The sequence below is a fragment of the Cladophialophora immunda genome (genome assembly GCF_000835495.1).
Source record: "Cladophialophora immunda strain CBS 83496 unplaced genomic scaffold supercont1.4, whole genome shotgun sequence".
NCBI lineage: Eukaryota > Fungi > Ascomycota > Eurotiomycetes > Chaetothyriales > Herpotrichiellaceae > Cladophialophora > Cladophialophora immunda.
In genome coordinates this window covers 2,893,533-2,913,032 of record NW_015622544.1, presented here as the reverse complement: position 1 = coordinate 2,913,032, position 19,500 = coordinate 2,893,533, and the positions used below count along the sequence as shown (strand labels likewise).

Below are 19,500 nucleotides of genomic sequence, written 5' to 3'. Positions count from 1 at the left end.
ATACGAGTGCTTGCGTTAATTAAACCAACCAGCCAACTGTTAGTCAGTGCAGCCTGCAAGGAGAGTGCAATTCCAGTATCGGCGTTTTACTATCTCATATTTCTGTTACATAGGCACCCAGGCCCAAAAACCTTTGTGCTGGAACTTGAAGTCGGAATTTATGTCAGGAAATAACCTCGAGTCCTGACTATGCTTGATGCCTGTCCGTAATCAGAGCTTCGCCCTCTGGACCACCGCCTGATACTCATCGACTCTTCTCCTCGATTCCAGTCCCCGACGATTGCGGTCCAGATCTCTCGCGGCCAGCTTTGCGCGGGTTTCGGCGCTCTCGTCTATGTCTTTGACGATCTCCCGGTAGAGTTCCTCTTTGATCTGACCGTACGACTTTCCTTGGGCCTTCTGAGTCAGCTTCATCTCCGAAATAAAGGCAAGAGTCTCATCAACGCCTCCGACGCCATCAATGATGCCCTCTTTCAAGGCCTCGAGGGCCGGATATCTCCTGCTCTCCAAGACCATATTCCTGAAAGTCGTCATGTCCAACTTTACTCGAAATACTGTCGCCATGGTCGGCTGAAGAGCTGCGCCGAAATCAAGCTCGTTGAGGCACAAGAAACCCTTGTGAGGGTTCATGATGCGATAGTCGTGCATCATGGCGGTCATAAGGCCGCCTGCAAAGGCATGGCCGTTTAACAATGCTACTGTAGGCATTGGATATGTGATCAAGCGGCGCCACAGAGGGTAAAGACTGTTTGGGAAGAAGGTCGGATCTTTGATGGCGTTTTCGAAGTCGAGGCCATTGGAATAGAATTTGGTGATGGACGAAGTGGTAATCACCACTCCGCGGGGCAGACGGTGTTCAATAATGTCAAGTGCCAGCAGGAATGTTTGATTGAAGGCCGGAGTGAGGCGATTGTCGGGCGGACTGGAGAACGACAGGAGGTAGACTTGGGGAGCAGCTTGGGTGCATATGAAGTTCCCTTGCTCGCTTTGAGCGGATGAGCCAGCATTCAATGTCGGCGGGATTTGGAGCACGAAAAGTGGTGGAATCGGTGGCATGGCTAGTTGTCCACCGCAAATAGGGAGCAGATGGTCGATTTCCTGGAAGATTGAGAGGCTCACTGGGGTTTCCCAAGAATAGACGACCGACAGAAGACAGTCTCGAATATATCTTGGTCGGGGAACGTTCACATGTGATTAGTCGGAAATCGGTTTTTCTGATTAGGTATCTTAACGAGCCGAGGTGTTAAAGTCGCCCTTTTCGCCCTCTCTGCTGCTCCGTATATTTCTTCTGGTATGGAGTATAGAATGCTGAAAGCGTCAGGTTTGCCTTGTTCCAGGTATGAGGACCGATGGCGACGGAGAGATGAGGTTAAATCAAGCCAGCTCTGTAGCGATAGGATGTCGCGTCGCCTCAAAGTTTGCTGCGGCAGTGAAATTGTTGCAGTCTGACAAAGCCAATGTACCTCCTAAAGGGTGGTGCTCGCTATTTCCAACGCGCTGTCAAGGCCGTGCCTTTTGTCAGACTGCAAGCTTCCTTCGTCCCTACTCCCCTCCTGCTCTGCGCCCCCAACAGACGAACTCTGGGGGCTTCTAGCTGGTCTTCCAGGCATTTCCCCATTTTACTGTAGGTACAACAACCTGCCCAGCTGCCTCACCACCACCCACCGGGAGTCGTCCTGACTAAGATATGCCTCTGCCGCCACAGCGTGCCTGAGGCCAATGACGTCTAACCACTTAGTGGCCTGCTGCCTCTCTCTCCGAATCGCAAGGTTCAATCGTGAACTCCGGCTGCAACCGGATTACTGGCTGGGTTGATCTGCCCAAATAGTCCTCGAGACTTCAAGGTCGGCTGCGCGCGACTGAACGGTCCCAGATTCCTTCCTCGCAGTCACTGAAACTTGTCCCTAGGTAACCAGCTTACTGTGACCGCATATTGTTTGCCCTACTGTCCTCGACACCAAACAGCTACCTCCCCAATCCAGTCCCATCGCAGAATCTCACCGGGTGCCATGGCGCAACCGACGGAGGGTTCAGCCTTGGATACTACGACCACCAAGACTTCAACCAAGACATCGTCCGGTAATTCGACGTTATGGGAAAAAACCAAAGGCTACTCCAACACAGCCTACGAGAAAGCCCTCAAACCAGGCTTCAACAAAGCCTATGCGGTTGTCGACAAGCTTGGGGCCCCCGTCAATCGCTTGTCAAATAAAATCGGCTCCGAAGCATTTTGGCCCACCACATTGGATAAGGAATCAGAAAAGGCAGCTCGTATTCTGCGTGGCTTCTGCAAAGACGGATTCTACGAGCAGATAGAAGAGAAGGAGGCCAAGAAAGTGGAAGACCGGAATGCAACAGCCGTGGGTGTCCCACAAGGCAAACAAAGGATAATAAAAAAGATCCCTGCCAGTGTCATCAAAAATGCTGTCGGCTTGGCTATATTCACAACCATGCGAACTGGCTGGCTTTTTGGAGGCTCCGGCGGTGCTGGCGTTATTGTCGGAAGGCATCCAGAGACGGGAGAATGGAGCCCTCCCAGTGGCATCCAGACTCAAAATCTGTCCTTTGGTTTTCTCGCAGGGGTCGACATATATGATACAGTACTGGTAATCAATACATACGAAGCCCTGGGAGCTTTCACAAAATGGAGGACTACCTTGGGGACCGAGGTCGGGGTGGCAGCTGGCCCCGTAGGAATTGGCGGCGCTCTCGACACCGAACTGACCAAACGCCAAGCTCCTATTTGGTCATACGTGAAGAGTCGTGGGCTTTATGCTGGAGTTGCGTTGGAGGGAAATCTCGTCATTGAACGGACTGACGAAAATGCGAGATTTTACGGAGAACAGATCAGCGTCACAGACATCCTTGTCGGCAAGGTTCGATATGCGCCCGTCGAGCAGTACCAGGTGCTTCTAGACACATTGAAGGCTGCTCAAGGTGACGAAGTGGATGAAAGTCTGCTCCCCGATGCACCGGCTCCGAGTGATATGGAGATCATTCCACCAGGTGAGAGTGGGCGCTGGCGTTTCGACCAGATTACTGACTGCGTACAGGAGGCGCTACTTTTGGCATTCCGGCCGAGGATGATCCAGATCCGTATGGAGTGAAAGCCCTGGAAGCTGAAGGATTGAATATCCGAGAGGCTGGAACCCACCAAAGGCCGAGTGCAGATGCTTTTGAATTCAAGCCATCACCCACCAGTCCAATCTACTCCCATTTCTCTCGCAGAAGCGTCGACGGCTCGATTCGGAGCCGGACTTGGAGAGAAAGCACTCACAGCCTCGCTAGCGTCGATCGGGGTACCCAGACTGACGAGGATGAAACGAAAAGTGCCGGAAATAGTCCTCGAAGGGACTCTCTGAGGGGACTTGATCACCCGAAGAAACACAGCCAACTCGTGGATGATGCGGGCGAAGAACGACAAGAACGGAGAGAATCATTTTCAGACGTAGATTCTGATGTCGAGGTCTCGACAGCCGTACCAGTCATGGCTCGAGCGAGAATGGTCGAAGTTCCTAAACGCGTTCCCCCAGCGTTACCGCCACGAAATCCTGGCCGGGTAGCATCCCCTACCGCAGAAACACAGACGCCTGTTGATGGCTTTGACAAGATCGACCTGAACGGCAACGCCGAACAAAAGCACGAGGGCGGCCACGTTCTGACGCCAACTTCAACACACGAAGCCACCGATTCTGCCTTTCATTCCGTACCGGTGACGCCCACTGAGGAATCCAAGGGGAACCCTAACGATATACCAGGATCTTTCCAATGAGCAGTCTGGATTAGATGGGTTCAAAAATAAGTTAATGATTACGAGATCTTAGAGCTGTTATGCTGCTGTTTAGCTATTTATGGGTTACGCATTGAAGGGAGACGAAGATACCACATTCGAAGTACATCAACAACTTGGAGTGAAGTCGCAATGTCTGCTCCTGCTGTTGTGCTGCTACCCCGGTGAGTCTGATGGCGGCCACCGCTTCCGATTGCTAGGAATGAATCCCCTGGAGCAGGTGCCTCGCGCCTTCGACTTGGGACTCTGCACTGGACAGTTCAGCTCATCAACTTCTTTCTCTTGTTTCATACCTCCGTCCAACCTCCACCATCATTGCAGTGATTGCCTTTCGTTCTGAAGTTTTGTCGACCTCGCCTGCATCGATAAGGCTGCATTCGTTATTGCATTCAGACTGTTGCTCTCGAGCCCCGACTCTTCTCACTTCGGACCGTTGGCCTCCCTACTAGCTCAACGCGGTTCTACGTCACGATGAACCCCCCTCTCCTTCTGCTTGCTGTTCTCCACGCCCTAGTCTGTTTGACCAAAGCAGTGGCAGCGTCTCCCGTTGATTCTCTTACATCCTCTAGTCTTGACTCTGACGACCACCAATCCGCAATATTCGATGCTGAGGATGAGCAACCGGAGCAAGTCGTTTGTGGAAATGTGACTGGAACGGCCTGCGACCCAGATAATCGTGGCGGTGGATGGTGTTGCTCGTCATATGTGCGTTGATCCAAATCGGCTCACGGGCTTGTACTAACAATGGTAGGGTTTCTGTGGTAACAAATCTTCGTTTCACGTCGTTCAGGACGCCAACTTATCACACCTACAGGCAATGGGGATCTTTATTGCGGTAAAGGCTGTCAAGAAGAATACGGGCAAGTCTGCAGAAGGACAGCTTCCTCACATGAGGTCTGACACCCCTGCAGAAGATGCGACCCAGGCGATGCCACCAATCGTGCTCCAACCGTCAAGTACTGTGGCCCCAATCATGACGGACAGCATTGCAACACCGGAGAGTGTTGTTCTTCAGACGGTTTATGTGTCAGTGTTGTTGGACTACGCCACCATGAGATGTTGACCGAAGCAGGGCATTTCCATCGAGTTCTGCGGTGAGGGGTGTCAGCCGGCTTTTGGAACGTGCGTTCAACAGAGGTGTGGCGTATCGAACGGCAACAAGTCCTGTCCATTTCCTCAGTGTTGCTCTCATGCGGATTACTGTGTCAGTGGCTGTCCCTTGGAAGATTATTGCCTAGTCCTAGCTGACACGGTGCAGGGAATCGGGGCCGATTTCTGTTCTGTTCCTGGGAACTGCCAACAGGAATTTGGCATTTGCGATTCTGACACCACTCCGGCAGGGTACAATATGTCAGTGGATCCAAGAGGAGGAAGTGGCCGCATCGCATACGGACAGTACATCAGCAACTGCTACGTTCCTGGAACTATTGCCCTTACATACGACGACGGCCCATCACAGAACACCGAGGAATTGCTGGATATTCTCGATGAAGCTGGTGCAAAGGCAACCTTCTTCATTACCGGGAACAGCAACGGCAAAGGCCCCATAGACACGACGCACAAGTGGACCGATGTGATCCAGCGTATGGTCAGGGAAGGGCACCAAGTTGGTTCTCATACTTGGTCTCACGAGGACATGGACGAAGTGGGATCGCAAGCTCGCCGACTCGACATGGCTAAAAACGAGAGGGCTCTCGCCAACATCCTCGGCAAATATCCCGCGTACATGCGGCCACCTTACCTCCTATGTAGCAACGAGAGCGGTTGTCTGAGCGACATGAGAGATCTTGGATATCATGTCATTTCCTATGCATTTGACAGTGGGGACTGGATGGATCCCAACAACTTCACTGCAATGACGGAGAGGGTTGATCAGGCATTCCAGAAGACAGACGAGCAAGAGGGCAGGATGTTACTGATCCAACACGATACAATCCGCACATCAGCCATCGAGCTCACAAAATATGTTCTGGACATGATCTCCCAGCGAGGGTGGAAAGGTTCGTGACAGCGCAGTTCTGTTCGCTGGAACCCGTCACTAACTCGTTATTAGCTGTCACGGTCGGAGAGTGTCTTGACGATGAACCCGAACGCTGGTATCGGGATCCGGCTTGGATCAGCGCTGGCTCCAGGTCGAGGGGAGGCTGTGTTGTTTCGGGCAGGAACTCCTGTGGCAAAGTACGGAGATTTACCAACAAGGTTGAATGCTTCAGAAGCAACGCCCAATGTGAGAATGATGCATTGGAATGCATGAACTCCAGGAGGACGGACAAGACGACCTGCGAGAAGCTGGAGATGATCTGCAGCATGCAATTCCTCTTCTGCTCAACCTGTGGAGAGGCAGAGCTCCCCTGCGAAACCGAGAACTTCTACGTCGACAGGGAAGCATGAATGCGTTGGTCTGACAATGTGGTGGTGGGTGTAATGGAGGTCGGGATCAGTGTCTTTCGAAGCGGGATGTATAGCGTTAATACGGATTGGTGGTATCATTAGAGTGCCAGATGCTGGAATGTCTCCCTCTTCATGTTTCGTCGCTGTGAAACCGGGCGTAAACCTCATCTGCTACAGTAGTTGTGCTATCGTATCGAGTGCACGTGTATACAAGAACCAGAGTGGAGACGACCAGTAGCGTGATCGAGCGGCATCACCGGCCAGTTGTGGGGATGCAACATCTTTTCCCGAGAGGAACACGCATTGCGCATGCAGCGTGGGCGACGGATTCAGCATCATATCAGTAGATGATTTCTCAACCGCCGCCATCAATCATCCTTCTGCTAGTCTAGCATCCTCGTACAATGTCCTTCGGCCGATAGCTGGCAATCATTGCCCATCAACCCCATCGAAAGTCTTCCGAGTTCTCGTCTTACAGTACCGTTCGCTCACCATGTTTGTTCCACGCCCCCTGCGACGGAGTCAGCGACCAACTTCTCTTCTTTCCCTCTTCTCTCTCCTCCTCATCACTACATCTGTCTCAGCTCATGGCGGCCACACGGACAAGATCCCCGAAGGAGAAGCCGTCTCTCCCGATCCCCTGGACAGCCGACTATGGGTTCACATACTGCTCATGATCGTTTCCTTCGGCATGATATTTCCCTACGGCATGGTTTTGGGTATCATTAAGAGTCGGTGGCATGTCCCTCTACAAATCGTGGGCACGGTCATCGCTACCGTTGCGTATTTCCTGGGACACATGCATAAAGGGCGACAATTTCGCCACCCGAACATCCACGCGAGTTTTGCCAATAGCTTGGTGTTGATGCTTCTCATTCAGGTCGGGCTAGGTGTAGGCTTGAAACTACATCTCGAGGAGAAGAAGGGATGGATTGGACGGGTGTTTGGCGGGAAAGTCGGAAGAGGTGGTCGGAGAGGTGTGGTCATGATCCACGGCTGGTTGGGCAAGCTTATGCCCATTGTCGCCTGGGCGCAGATGCTTTTTGGGGGCATTGTCGCCATGGGATACTGTCGCGGTGACCATCTGGGACAGTGTTTGGCGCATTTCATCATGGGGTCGGCGTTCATTGCGTACGGGGTCATCATGACGCTCCTCTTGCTCGTGGGCCAGGCGTGGCTGAGAAGGACGGGCAGAAGCCAGGAGTTTTTCGACAGTTGCGTGATCGCGGCATGGGGCTGTGTCAACACGTTCACCGAACACCGCTGGGGTCATCCGTGGGTCAAGAACGATTTGCAACACACGAGCATGGGGATTGTGTGGTGGTGCGCTGGCTTGCTGGGTGTTTGGTTGTCGAGATCGAGGAATGGAAGACCAAAAAGGAATATCCTTCCTGGTCTGGTAATCCTCCTGACAGGTTGGGCCATGAGCGCCCACCCCCAAGATCTGCCTCTGAGCACCATGGTGCATACGGTGTTCGGATACACCTTGATGGCTGCAGGCGCGGCCCGAATCGTTGAAATATCCTTCTTGCTCAAGGACAGCCGTGGCGCAGGCGAGGTCAATAGCTGGCAGCATCTGCCTCCATTCGTGAGTCTCTTCACTTCCCTGTCCTTTATGTTGCGGTCTCCTAACCTACGACGGTGTGCAGCTCCTCTATGCCTCCGGCTTCCTCTTCATGGGGGCGACCGAGGAACAAATGCACCTCCTCTCCGACGCTGAAGTCACGCATGTCTCATACATCCTGATCCTCTACAGCATCGCCTTCTTACTCTATCTATTCGTGAATATCCTGCTGTACGTCTACGCGAGTCACGCGTGGCCGGACGACGAGAGCAACGGCCTCCGCTCTTCCTATGGTCCAGGCAGCTCTGATTCCGGGCGGAGTTTGAGCGTGGCAGGGCCCAGCGGTCCTGGTGGGCACCATGCACGGAAAATGTCCACCCTCGCGAGTGTCGGCATGAATGGAGAGGCCAATGGCCCCGCGAACGGGAGCGCGAGGTTGCCCCGGCACAGAGGCACCGCGAGCCAGCAGGTCCGGGACGCCGAGGAGTTTGAGCTCGAAGGGCTGATCAGTGACGATGGCGAGGATGATGTCGAGAGTCCTCACGCGGGAAAGAAGGAAGGGGCTGTCGCGTTGGCTTAATGGCTACTACCAGAGTCATAATCACCCACCTTCGAGGGGGAGGGCACTATTGTGCCGGAAGGACGATTGTGGTCATAGCGAACACCGGCGCACGGATTGGAATGGATATACAGGTCTCGGGCGCGGAAGCAGGTACATAAAATGCAAGTTAGACAACTATGATGATTTGCACTCTCAGTGGGCACGTAATCGAAGGGGGAACGCTTCGTTCATGATGAGCGTGCAAGGATCGCCCCATGGATGGATGGATTGAACGGTGGATGCAAAGTCGGCCTTCGGTCGACCGTCTCGGGATTAATCTACATGCTTCTCGTCTCCGTCGTCGGACTTGCTATGAACACACCCAGAACTACCCTCGCAGCGGCAGCACCTTCTGGCTCAGCACGCTCTGCCTGCACAGGGGACACTCCGCCTTCTCCTTGACCCAGTCCTGCACGCATGTCCAGCAAAAGACGTGCCCGCAGGTGGTCACGCTGGGGTCGCGGAACGGCTCGAGGCACAGGGTGCACTTCCGCTGGTTGCCCGCGGGGATCCAGGCCATGGTCTCGTCGTGGTCCTCGAGCGCATAGCGCGGCGAGTCGAGGATCGGGGTCGCCGTGTTGGTCGCCAGGCCCGGTGGCAGGGTGGACGGCACGGCGACCGCGGAGAGCAGTTGGCCCGTCGACGAGGCTTCGAGGCCGGACGGGATGGGGATCTCGATGCCGTTGGCGAGCATTGCGGCGGTGCCGGGCGCTGGCACCCCTGCTTCTGTCGCCCGACCACTCGTCGTAGAGGCGGTCGCGTCCATGTATGTTTCGCGGACGTGCAGCGCCGACTGCACGGCCATTTGCAGCACGAGCAGCACGCCCAGGACTTCGTACCCGACCCGCTCTTCGTTCGGTTTGATCTGTTTCGTGAACACGTAGCGCAGCCCAAACAGCCGCTTGGCGATGTGGTAGTACGCGCCGGTGAAGTAGAAGACGGCCAGGCTGATGGCGTAGATCGGTTGAGGAGAGGTCAGGGTGTCGAGGTGCTTAAGGATGTATTCTTGCAGTTTGAGGCTCCTGGGTGGACGGGGGTGTCGGTGGTGTTTCTGCTTTGCATATTCGATGTTCCATTCGAGTTTACTCCTCAGCCTCCTCCTCAGCGCCGGGAGGGATTTCCCCAGGATCCAGGGCGCGAACACCACGCTCGCGATGTACCCGACTCTTCTTCCCAGGCCCGCAAGTCTCAGTGTGTCGTCCTCGACTTGGATCACGTCGCAGTACTCTTCGCCCAGGGTCCTATTCCCCAGGAGTGTGGTTATGCAGAGGTAGACGAGCTCAGAGAGCTGGGTAGTGGCTTCAGAGTATTTGTGCGCGAAACGGGCCCCGAGGAGGGCGCGCACGATCGTGGATGCTTGGGACGAGATGGTCCCTGTGATGTAGGCGTCCTTCTGATGCGTGCGGAGGATGTCGGGTGAGGTTGCGAATGGGTACTCCATGATAGCTGGAGAGGGTGCAGGCGTAGATGCAGGCGGAGGAGGGATGGCGCTGCTGGACGGCGCTGGGTCAGCCATCTCGTTGTCGGTCTTGTAGAATTGAATCTCTGTAATTGATAATGCTTGAGAACGAATCGCCGTCACAAAGCAACAGACCGAGGTTCCCCATATTGCATGGATCGTCCAGCCGCATGCCGTATTGTGCCTGATGGATACGGTGGCGCAGTATTGATATCGATGCAAAGTGTTGTGCATAAAAATCATATCCCCTTTCCCTTCCTCTCTCTTCCCATCAGTTGCCACGACGGATCTCACCAAGCTTGACATCACCATTCACTGTATCGACTGGACGTTGATGCCAAGGTCTGCTGATGGTGAACGGGCCTTCACATGTGGTTCAAAACCCACAGCAGGACGTGCAGACAACCCCAGGTGCACAACAAGAACGGAAATGCGATGGCCAAATAGAGAGTGATAACAATGGTGAATCCCCAGATCAGGTCCCAAGTGTCCTGCTGCATGGCAGACATTGTTGCTGGGGGCGGTGAGAGAAGCTGAGGAAAAGCTGGACGAGGTAGTAATGTTCTGCAGATGAGTGAGAGCCACGGAAGGGATATCTAGTGTGTGGATGTTTGGCAAGGGAGTATCTGCGCTGGGAAGCCATCATCTGCCACAGACATATTATGAATTGGCTAGACCTCCCTTATTGCATTATATTTCTATCTGAGAAGAACTGTTCACCTATTCAGAGAATCCTATGGCATATACAGCGTTTACTATTTGTGTTCCTGCACTGGGATCCTTTATATTGCGCAACAGAGAGCAACACAGACGGAATACATTGCTGCGGATCTACTAGACACTGGCCATTCGTTGCAATATGACTCGATTACAGGATGATAAGTACATATGTGTCTCATGGCGATGCGCAGTCTGAAATGGTTTGTGGCTCGAACCCGGTTTTGGAAGGTCGATGTGAGCACCGCATCCACCACTCAAAGACTTGGTTTCTGTGCGGCTGCAGCCGTTGTCGCCGCTGTCAGTCTTCCACTCTACGTAACTGTCCTGCTCAACGACTCCCACCAACCATGACAACTGAGCCCAGCAAGGACTGGCCTCGAGAAGGCTACCGACCAGAATGGCTGGCAGTGAGCACCTCATCTCCTAGAACTTACATTCACTCCTCGACAAAAATGACATCCCCGCCAAAGAGATACCCCGCCTCTGGCGTCCCCTGCCCAACTGACAATTCACCAGCTCGAAGACGCGTCTGGCGGTCGATATGTGATGACAGGTAATTGGGATGTTGATGTTCCCACGTACGATGCTGTCTTCGCCGGGCTTGCGAAACAATGGCCCCCGCTATCTGAAGACTTGAAAGTCTGTGAGTAAATGGGCTCAACCAATGCTACAGTAGGATCGCTGAGTCTGACGTGCACCTTTCCAGGGGATGAGCAGACAGACAGCCAACATGGTGACCTCCCAGTCCGAATCTACAAGCCCGCCTCAGACAAACCGCTGCCACTCATGATTTACTTCCCTGGTGGAGGATTCATTGCGGGCAATCTTGACACCGAGGACGCTCATTGCCGGATCTTCGCCGCCAAAGTACCATGTCTGGTCATCAGTGTCAACTACCCCAAGGTTCCTAAAGTCAAACTAGACGACATTATCAACCTTGCTAGCCAGGCTGTTCCCTGGGTAAGAAGACGCTTCACATGATCTATCTTGGAGATCTGACTCAAATAGTGTCGCAACAGAGCCAAAGAGCTGGGAGACGATCCTTCCGATACTCTTGTGTGTGGCGGGTCGGCCGGCGCAATGCTCGCAGCTGAAGTGGCGTACCACTTCATGGCCAAAGGTGACCATACCTCCGTCACTGGCTGCGTTCTGCTGTTCGTTGTAACACTTTATTGGGAGTATAATGGGAAATACAAGCATATGTATACCTCGTGGGAAGACAACGGACATGCTGGGACTCCCGTGTTTGGTCTCGAGCTTGCCAAATTCATGTGGTGTAAGTCACATCCAACCGATCAACCTGTTCTGGATCTTCATTGACCTTGTGCTAGCCCACTTCGACATCGATTTGGACAGCCCACGACACCTCGTATGTCTCGCCGACGACCTGTCCAAGTTTCCTCCATGCTATATCGTCAATGCGGAAAAGGACTGCTTTCGAGACGACGCAGTGGTCTTGGACCACAGACTGAAAGAGAGTGGGGTCAAGAGCAAGCTCGATTATTACGATGGCCTTCCCCATTATTTCCATGCCTTCCCTAGCCTCGCTGTTGCCCACGAGATGATGGAGAGGGCTGTGGAGGGAGCTAGATTCGTGTTGGGGTAGCGACCAACAAAGACATGGCGCATTCCTCGGGTTTCATATTCCAGTTGCATTCGCTTCAACGGCAGTCAGCGCCAGCCGGCATTGGATTCCTCAGCCAAGCATCGACTACTCGTAAATCGACCGATCAAACGACCAACCAACCTCACAAGCCTGCGGGTCGTTTTTCTAGCCTCGCAGCATCCCTCTCCGACAACACGTGCCGAGGCAATGCTGTGGCTTTGACCGTCTCCGGACTCCATCCCGCTTCCCGCTTCCACCCTGCTTTAGCGAGGCTGTGGGACACTCTGGAGACAAATCAAAGCGAATGCACCGCCAGACTAGACACGTCTCACGAAGTTTGTGAAAGGTCCTGAGTCAAAAGTCACTGACGGTATCTGCTAGCCACCCCGACGAGTCGAGACCGGCCAGCCACGGGTTGGAGGATGCGGGCAGCTCGAACGTTACGGCAGACAAGGTCCCTTCGGAATCTCAACGTCGTGCCCCGCAACAAGCCCCAAGGTCGAGTTCGACAACTGCCAGCCAGAAAAGTGATTAAATCTTGTTCAGCCCCTTCCGACCTCTCTCTTCTTCACCGTCTCGTGGTTGAAGGGGCCTCTGCTACGCGTTTCCCCAGCATGCTGAGCACCGCTGTCGACAACCAGAACAACATCGGTTCGGCCCGTTCAACAGCCAACGTTCTCGAACTCAATGGAATAAGCAGAGATTGCTCTCTGTCCCAATCCGGCCAAATCTAGACGGGGACGCGGGGTTCCACACCCCCTTGTGCCTGAGGGCCGTTGCCAATCTCACTCTACAATTTGTAACGCACATCACGCGAGCCGGGGCCCTGATCCGTCTTTCCCTTGTTCATACCCTTGTCGCGTAACAATCCACCCCCAACATACCTTATCCATATCTCAGGACTAGAAAAAAGACATCAAGGCAGCTCCCTGTGGGCTACGTCTGGCCATTATGTGCCCAGAAGGAGATGAAAATGCCGACACTGAAAGTCAACGCTCCAGTCGAATAACTGCCGATCCAGTGAGTCAAGTTCCAAAGATTCCCCGGCACCTTTCCCGACGGACTCTTCCCTGACAGTGCAATATCCGTGATAGGACCTTGAGGATGATGATAACGACTCAGCATATGGAGACGAAGCGTGGGTGATATCTTAGCTCCTCCCACCACAACTGGAGTTGACATTCTTTAGCTCAACCGAGACAACCTCAATATCGTCGTGGATAAGGGACTATCGTGTGGAAAATGGCCGGACTTACCATGCCTTCAAGGATGGGAAGTACTGGTATGCTACTGTCGCATTATGACCTCTGTACTTCATCGCTTACGCTGTCGCTGCAGGGGCTCTAACGACGAAGAGGCTAACCAACACCATGACATCGGCCACAATCTGTATCTGAGAACTCTCGACAACCGCCTCTTCCTTGCGCCTATCAATCCCAACCCATCTCAAATCCTGGATCTCGGTACAGGAACCGGAGCATGGGCCATTGATGTCGCTGACCTCTATCCCTCCGCTGTCGTCACTGGAACCGACCTTTCTCCCATTCAACCCACATGGGTCCCGCCCAACGTACGTTTCGAGATTGATGACATGGAATCCGAATGGACATACGACCCCAACACTTTCGATCTCATCCATATTCGCGGCCTCCACGGCACCATCGAGGACTGGTCGGCCCTGTACGCACAATGCATGCGCTGCCTTAAGCCCGGCGGGTGGCTCGAGCAGGCTGAATATTCTGCCCAATTCACCAGTGATGATAACAGTATCCCTCGGGACGGTGGCATTGCCGCATGGAACAATGTGGGTCCCGAGTGCCATGCAAAGCTCCAGCGGGAATTACAGGTTTTTGAGACCATGAGACAACACATGATCAATGCGGGCTTTGAATCCATCACCGAACGCCGGTACAAGTGGCCCATCGGGCCTTGGCCAAAGGATCCTAGTCTCAAACAGCTTGGTCAGTGGTGCAGAGCGCACATCGAGACCGGCTTGGAGAACTGGACGTTGAGGTTGTTGACGAGTGTATTGGGCTGGACCGCGGACGAAGTCAGAGCCCTGTGCGCCACTGTCAGAAACGAACTGAGGAGTCCCAAGGTCCATGCAATCCATCGCATGAACGTGGTTTATGCCAGAAAGCCCAGTCATGCGAGGTGATGTGATTTTTGGCATGTCTGGAATGTCACGGAGGGATTGTTCTGGAGAGGGAGCTTGTTGTTCTTTTATCACGACCAGGGTTGGAATTCTGCAGCGTCATTTTGCTTTTGTGGGTGGAAGTCTGAGCGTCTGTTGTCTATCTATCAACCCGACTCACCGGCCGCTCGGTTGGTGTCTTATACCCTCCAAAGTCGGAAGAAGAAGTGGGAATTGTAGGGAGGAGCGGTTTTTTTGATTTGGTTTTGGTCTGCATTTGAGCTGTTGGCATCGCGGGCGGCGTTTATCTGCCTAGGTGGAAATGAGGCGTTTTTTGTCCGGGCTATTCTCAGAACAAGCACAACAGGGGCCATTCAGATTCCATGTCACCGCACTCGTATCGGTGATTCGCCTGTGCGACGCCAACTCGGGAGTTACGGCCGCGGTCATCAACGGTCTGGCCAGCACAGTTCCATTACCGCGCGGGGATCTCGACAGCGAGTGGAAATTGAAGATGCACCATCCCCCAGCGGTACACAGCAGTACATAACCCGAGATTGCTAACTCTGCCGAGCGAAGCCACGTGGCAACCTATTAGGCCGCGATAAGTATTTACTATTTCTCGAACATCAAGCGATCCAAACCCCGCAGCTGATGAGGCTGAACCTGACCACTGACGCTCCCACGTCGACCGCTCCCCTTATACCGTAGCAGAAGCACCCGTTTTCAGACTGCGTTCCATAGCCGGTGTGCCTGTTTTGGTGCTAGATGACCATCATGTCTTCGCTTGTGCAAGGACCGACGGATCACACGCTGCCCACGTCCGCGGACGGCAGCACTCCAAAGTTTGAGCCTCGAAGAACAAAAGCAGTTGGAGCAAACCGACGATGATCTCTTGGGGATCCTGAAGGCTGTGAGTGCAAGGTTCCTTCTCCTCGAACGGCACCAGGTCAGCGTATCAAACCCCTTTTGTGTTGGACCGCGAAGAACGGCCGCCATGAGGTGGTGAAGCTCCTGCTGGAGACGGGGAAGGTCAATTTGGAGCACCGAACCAGTCTCGACGAGACGCCGCTGATGCTGGCTCGATCGGGAGACCACCATGAGGTGGTTGCGCAGTTGACTAGGTTTCTAGAGCAGTAGATAGGGCCCGGAGGCCAAATTTGGGATCATGAAACATCAGAGTGGTACAGTTCCATCCAACATTCAGAGTTATATATTCCTTTACTGTAGAATTGTTCACCCGGGACCATCATTTCTCTTCCTGGCCAAGGTCTCAGGCCCAAGTCTCCCTTTTGGATTCGTCCAGCCTCTTCTACCTTCCTTCTCGCTCGTCAGGTTTCCGCGTTCAGGGCGGCTTGCCTTTCCATCCTGCGTGTTCAGGTAGGTGTCCTGTCAAGTTCGGGGTTGGAAGTAGGGAGAGTGTCGCGGCGCCAGTCGGCCATCTGATTCGTCCACACGACGACCGCCCGGTCCGCGACGGTTGGGTCGGTCGCCTCTTCGAAATCGGCGTCGAAGCTTGGAGACGGTCGGGTGGGGACGATCCTCACAGAGCCGTCATCCCTCCAAGTTTCGAGCCGCGGCGTGAGCTGCCTCCGAGCCGTGGGCGAGCTGTAGTGGCGTAACACCTGCTTGCACACGCGAGACGCCTGTTCCGAGTCGCCCACCTCCATAAGTAGGAGTTTGGCGTCGACGGCTCTGGCGATGCGCACCAGCGGCCAATAAAACAGGTCGGCCAGGACGATCGAAGAGGATCGATAGCGGTACCAGTCTTCACCTCGAGCAAAGGTGGGAACAAGCGCCTCCTTGGGCTCGTAGTTACGCACGCTCGGCTCTGTCCTTCCGCCAGGCTCGTAGTCCTTGGGGCCAATGTACGGAGGATTGGCGATGATCACGTCCCACGGCGCAGTTGGCGAGGAACTATCCTCCTCCTTCGATTGTTCGCCGACGTCACCGGCCGCGCCGTTGAGAACCTTGCGAATCTGGTGCTGCGTATCCTCGCCGTCGCCGGCTCGCTTCGCCAAACCCAGAACATCTACATTCCGGAAGGAGACATCGTTGACGGCATCCGGATGCAGCAACTTCTGTGAGATGTTGTGTGCCAGATTCTTTTGGGCCAGGGAAACGGCATCCGGGCTGTTGTCAATGCCGAGGATTTCAATACTCATATTTGGAGATATGGCGGCCGAGTCGTTGCCTGAGACATGTCCAGGAGGCTTGAGGATCGAGTGGAGAAGCAGTGCTATGCATCCGGTTCCTGTACAGAGATCCAAGATCCGGAACTTCTTGCGGCTCTGCGGCCCTGAACCCGTCGAGGGATATGTGGAGGAAAGCGCGGACAATAGCAGGTTGCCAACCTTTTCAGTGTACGTCTCTGTCTCTGGCCTGGGTATTAAGACACGGGGCTGGCATAGTATGTCGAGGTTGCCAAAAGGCTGGTTGCCGATGATGTACTGGAGTGGCATACCCTTGGATCTCTTGCCCACATTCTGGGCCAGAATCTTCTTCACCTGCGCATGCTCGGCTGTCTCACTCCTGATCAAATCCTCGCTCGAGGGAGGCCACAAACCTGGCTCACGGACACCCTCATCATGCCATGACCTGATCTTGGCTGGTGTAGGGGCGTGAACAATGCTCTGGTCATTCCGCGTTCGAACCTGGCGAATACTGGGCCCTGCACCTTCTGCTTTCAGGGTAGAGACTTCGCCGACGCTGTAAGTCCGAATTCGTGTGCGGTCAGTTTGGACTTTGACTTTGCGCACCGTGAGCTTTCGCTGTTCTGCGGTTATGTGGGCGGTTCCTCCCACGTCGTGTTTTCGAATTCGAACGGATTGCGCTTGAGCCGTCGACGAAGAAATGATAGATCCTGTAGGAACTGCAGCGACTTTCCTGGATCCTCGTCCATCAATGGCTTTAGTAATGGGAACGCCCTGTTGTGTCTGGTTCAAAGGTCCATGGCAATCCTCGATCTTTGTATCAAGTTTTACAGTCTGCCAGTCGACAGAGCCCGTCTCTTCGCTCGGATCCAACCTGGGTAGTCCATGAGAGTCCACAGCCTTGTGGCTAGCAAATGTCTGTGTATTGACGAGACTACGAGCGTGTTCTTCAAGCCACCGAAGCTCGTTGCGAGCTGAGGGGAGGTCGCGACATACTCGAAGGAGCAGAGGGAGGAGTGGATTTTGGGAGGTCGCCTGGCGGATCAGGGCAGGAGGAAGCCGTGGCATCTGTCAGACATGGCGTCTGGGGGTGGTGTATGCAAGGACTCTGCTGTCACAGTGACTGCAACAAGTCAATTCTCGCAGTTTGGGAAGGTCGTGAACATAAGTGGAAGGTGAAAAGCCCGGGGCTGACAAGCACGCGAAATTGGGGAAAATGGAGTCGATACTTCTCGGTACAAGGATCACATTCTGCATTTGGAGAATCAACCAACAATGATTTCATCGCTTTCCTCCTCACTCTCGTCGACCATCTCCGTTTCTTGTGATATGTCAATGCAAATAGATACCATTAGCTCCCTCATGGGCCGGAGTTTCTCGATTCACCAGGTAAGTCTCCGGGGTTGAAAAGAGTCTGCTTCACCAGTCGTCGCGCCAACACCCTTTGCTGGACATCCATTACTCTCTACACTCAATCCGCTGTCAAGATGGTCAAAAAGGTCCTTGTTGGTTATGGCGTGGACGTCGACGCCGTTAGCGGATGGATCAACACTCAGACCGGTCAGGCGGCTGATGTGACCAACATCTCTCGCGGTGTCTTTGGAGCCACCGTGGGCATTGACAGGTTACTGGCACTGTTCCAAAAGTATAACATCAAGGCGACCTGGTTTGCTCCGGGCCATTCCATCGAGTCATTCCCCAAGCAAATGGCCAAGGTGCGGGATGCTGGACACGAAATGTAGGTCGGTCCTCGTTTAGCTCCTGGTCACCGCTTTCTCTGACTCCCCCCGAATGATTTGATGAGGATGGATTGCTGATGCGGTGCATATGCCGCCCAGTGGACTGCATGGGTACACGCACGAATTTGTCTCGCAGCTCTCAACACAACAGGAGCGGGATGTCCTGCAGAAATCCATCGACGTGGTCACCGCATTTACGGGGAAGAAACCCAGAGGCTTTACGGCGCCTGCATGGACCCCGTCGCCTCAAACCGTGAAGCTCTTGGAGGAGCATGGGCTGGAGTATGACCACTCCTTCATGCATCATGACTCCCAGTTGTACTATCTCCCGTACCCACCGGCCACATGGAAGGAAACCGACTACAAGAATCTCTCGGCTGGGGACTGGATGACCCCCATGTCATCGCTTCGGCCGTCGACGCTGGTCGAAGTCCCGGCGAATTGGCACGTTGACGATTGGCCTGCTTTCCAGACCATGCGGGGCCAGGGCGCTGCCGGCTTTGTCGACCCGCATCAGATTGAGAGATTCTGGCAGGAGCACTTTGACTTCTGTTACCGGGAGTATGAGCATTTTGTGTTCCCCATCAGCATCCACCCTCAAGTCAGCGGCAAGCCTCAAATCACCCTCTTGCATGAGCGGCTCATTGAATGGATCAACAAGCATGACGGGGTGGAATGGTGTACCTTTGAGGAAATGGCCAACAAGTTCCGGAAGGGCGAAATCCAGGGCGTGGAGGTGGAGGGGGGTGTTGACCTGTAGCAGCCCTCTGTCGATCACCAACTGAGAGGGCCGCAGACCTTGCATGTCCAACGGTCAAGCCCATGCACAGGCCGCCCGGGAGATGGCTACCTCCGGATGTGTTGGTAGCAACACGAAAGCGGATGGGATGGAATTATGCAGGAAGATGGAGCGCCAGGCAGACAGCACCCTGGAAGAAGACATTCGAGAAGACGTCCCAGACTATCCGTTGGCGTCGATCTTGTCCACTTCAGTGCCCTGTCGGTTTTCTGTTCCTTGTGGGCACCGAGCACCTGATGCTGTCCTGGATTCCCCTGCCAAAGCTGATGCTCTCTCTCTCGGCCACTTCCCTGAATCTGTATATCGAGAGGAGGTAGAAACGGCAAGGACGGAGTTGATTTGAATACTTCCTGCTTGTTGCCTACCTGCTGGAGGACCCATTACCTCTTGTCTTTGGCGTCACCGCCTCTCCCATCCCACATGTCTCCTCGTATAGGTACACGCCCCCCCAGGCCGGAAGATGGCGCAACTTAACCCAAGCGATGTAGCTAATTCCTGACGCCAATCGCGACTCTAGACGGAACAGTGCCTGCTAGATTAGCCG

At 54.2% G+C, this 19,500-nt stretch overlaps 9 protein-coding genes across 10 annotated transcripts; 6 read left to right on the top strand and 3 right to left on the bottom strand.

Moving 5' to 3' along the window:
- Positions 1-31: 31 nt before the first annotated feature.
- On the bottom strand, positions 32-1,381 carry PV07_07379 (uncharacterized protein). The gene has a single exon (XM_016394453.1). The coding sequence runs from the start codon at positions 1,054-1,056 to the stop codon at positions 211-213; it is 846 nt and encodes a 281-aa protein (XP_016247872.1). The 5' UTR covers positions 1,057-1,381; the 3' UTR covers positions 32-210.
- Positions 1,382-1,622: 241 nt separating this feature from the next.
- On the top strand, positions 1,623-4,063 carry PV07_07378. Of its 2 annotated transcripts, XM_016394452.1 has the most exons (3): positions 1,623-1,844; positions 1,909-3,006; positions 3,054-4,063. In XM_016394452.1, the coding sequence occupies exons 2-3, from the start codon at positions 2,010-2,012 to the stop codon at positions 3,770-3,772; spliced, it is 1,716 nt and encodes a 571-aa protein (XP_016247871.1). In that variant the 5' UTR covers positions 1,623-1,844; positions 1,909-2,009; the 3' UTR covers positions 3,773-4,063. The 2 variants fall into 2 exon arrangements, with proteins under 2 accessions (XP_016247871.1, XP_016247870.1); XM_016394451.1 differs by having other exon boundaries at positions 1,623-3,006.
- Positions 4,064-4,607: 544 nt separating this feature from the next.
- PV07_07377 (uncharacterized protein) lies at positions 4,608-6,181 on the top strand (the record flags this gene model as incomplete). Its single annotated transcript, XM_016394450.1, has 4 exons — positions 4,608-4,816; positions 4,863-4,998; positions 5,049-5,790; positions 5,844-6,181. The coding sequence occupies 4 exons, from the start codon at positions 4,608-4,610 to the stop codon at positions 6,179-6,181; spliced, it is 1,425 nt and encodes a 474-aa protein (XP_016247869.1).
- Positions 6,182-6,472: 291 nt separating this feature from the next.
- On the top strand, positions 6,473-8,662 carry PV07_07376 (uncharacterized protein). Its single transcript, XM_016394449.1, has 2 exons — positions 6,473-7,769; positions 7,831-8,662. The coding sequence occupies exons 1-2, from the start codon at positions 6,675-6,677 to the stop codon at positions 8,323-8,325; spliced, it is 1,590 nt and encodes a 529-aa protein (XP_016247868.1). The 5' UTR covers positions 6,473-6,674; the 3' UTR covers positions 8,326-8,662.
- Positions 8,563-9,898, bottom strand: PV07_07375 (uncharacterized protein). Its single transcript, XM_016394448.1, has one exon. The coding sequence runs from the start codon at positions 9,860-9,862 to the stop codon at positions 8,675-8,677; it is 1,188 nt and encodes a 395-aa protein (XP_016247867.1). The 5' UTR covers positions 9,863-9,898; the 3' UTR covers positions 8,563-8,674.
- A 956-nt stretch (positions 9,899-10,854) lies between these two features.
- PV07_07374 (uncharacterized protein) lies at positions 10,855-12,909 on the top strand. The gene is made up of 5 exons (XM_016394447.1): positions 10,855-10,932; positions 11,042-11,168; positions 11,232-11,485; positions 11,534-11,801; positions 11,857-12,909. Exons 1-5 carry the CDS (start codon positions 10,873-10,875, stop codon positions 12,129-12,131), a joined length of 984 nt encoding a protein of 327 aa, XP_016247866.1. The 5' UTR covers positions 10,855-10,872; the 3' UTR covers positions 12,132-12,909.
- Positions 12,887-14,867, top strand: PV07_07373 (uncharacterized protein). Its single transcript, XM_016394446.1, has 4 exons — positions 12,887-13,151; positions 13,226-13,269; positions 13,321-13,413; positions 13,470-14,867. Exons 1-4 carry the CDS (start codon positions 13,083-13,085, stop codon positions 14,287-14,289), a joined length of 1,026 nt encoding a protein of 341 aa, XP_016247865.1. The 5' UTR covers positions 12,887-13,082; the 3' UTR covers positions 14,290-14,867.
- Positions 14,868-15,335: 468 nt separating this feature from the next.
- PV07_07372 (uncharacterized protein) lies at positions 15,336-17,616 on the bottom strand. Its single transcript, XM_016394445.1, has one exon. It carries the CDS (start codon positions 17,484-17,486, stop codon positions 15,642-15,644), a length of 1,845 nt encoding a protein of 614 aa, XP_016247864.1. The 5' UTR covers positions 17,487-17,616; the 3' UTR covers positions 15,336-15,641.
- A 289-nt stretch (positions 17,617-17,905) lies between these two features.
- On the top strand, positions 17,906-18,920 carry PV07_07371 (uncharacterized protein; the record flags this gene model as incomplete). The annotated part of the gene is made up of 2 exons (XM_016394444.1): positions 17,906-18,156; positions 18,257-18,920. 2 exons carry the CDS (start codon positions 17,906-17,908, stop codon positions 18,915-18,917), a joined length of 912 nt encoding a protein of 303 aa, XP_016247863.1. The 3' UTR covers positions 18,918-18,920.
- Between the last annotated feature and the right edge of the window lie 580 nt (positions 18,921-19,500).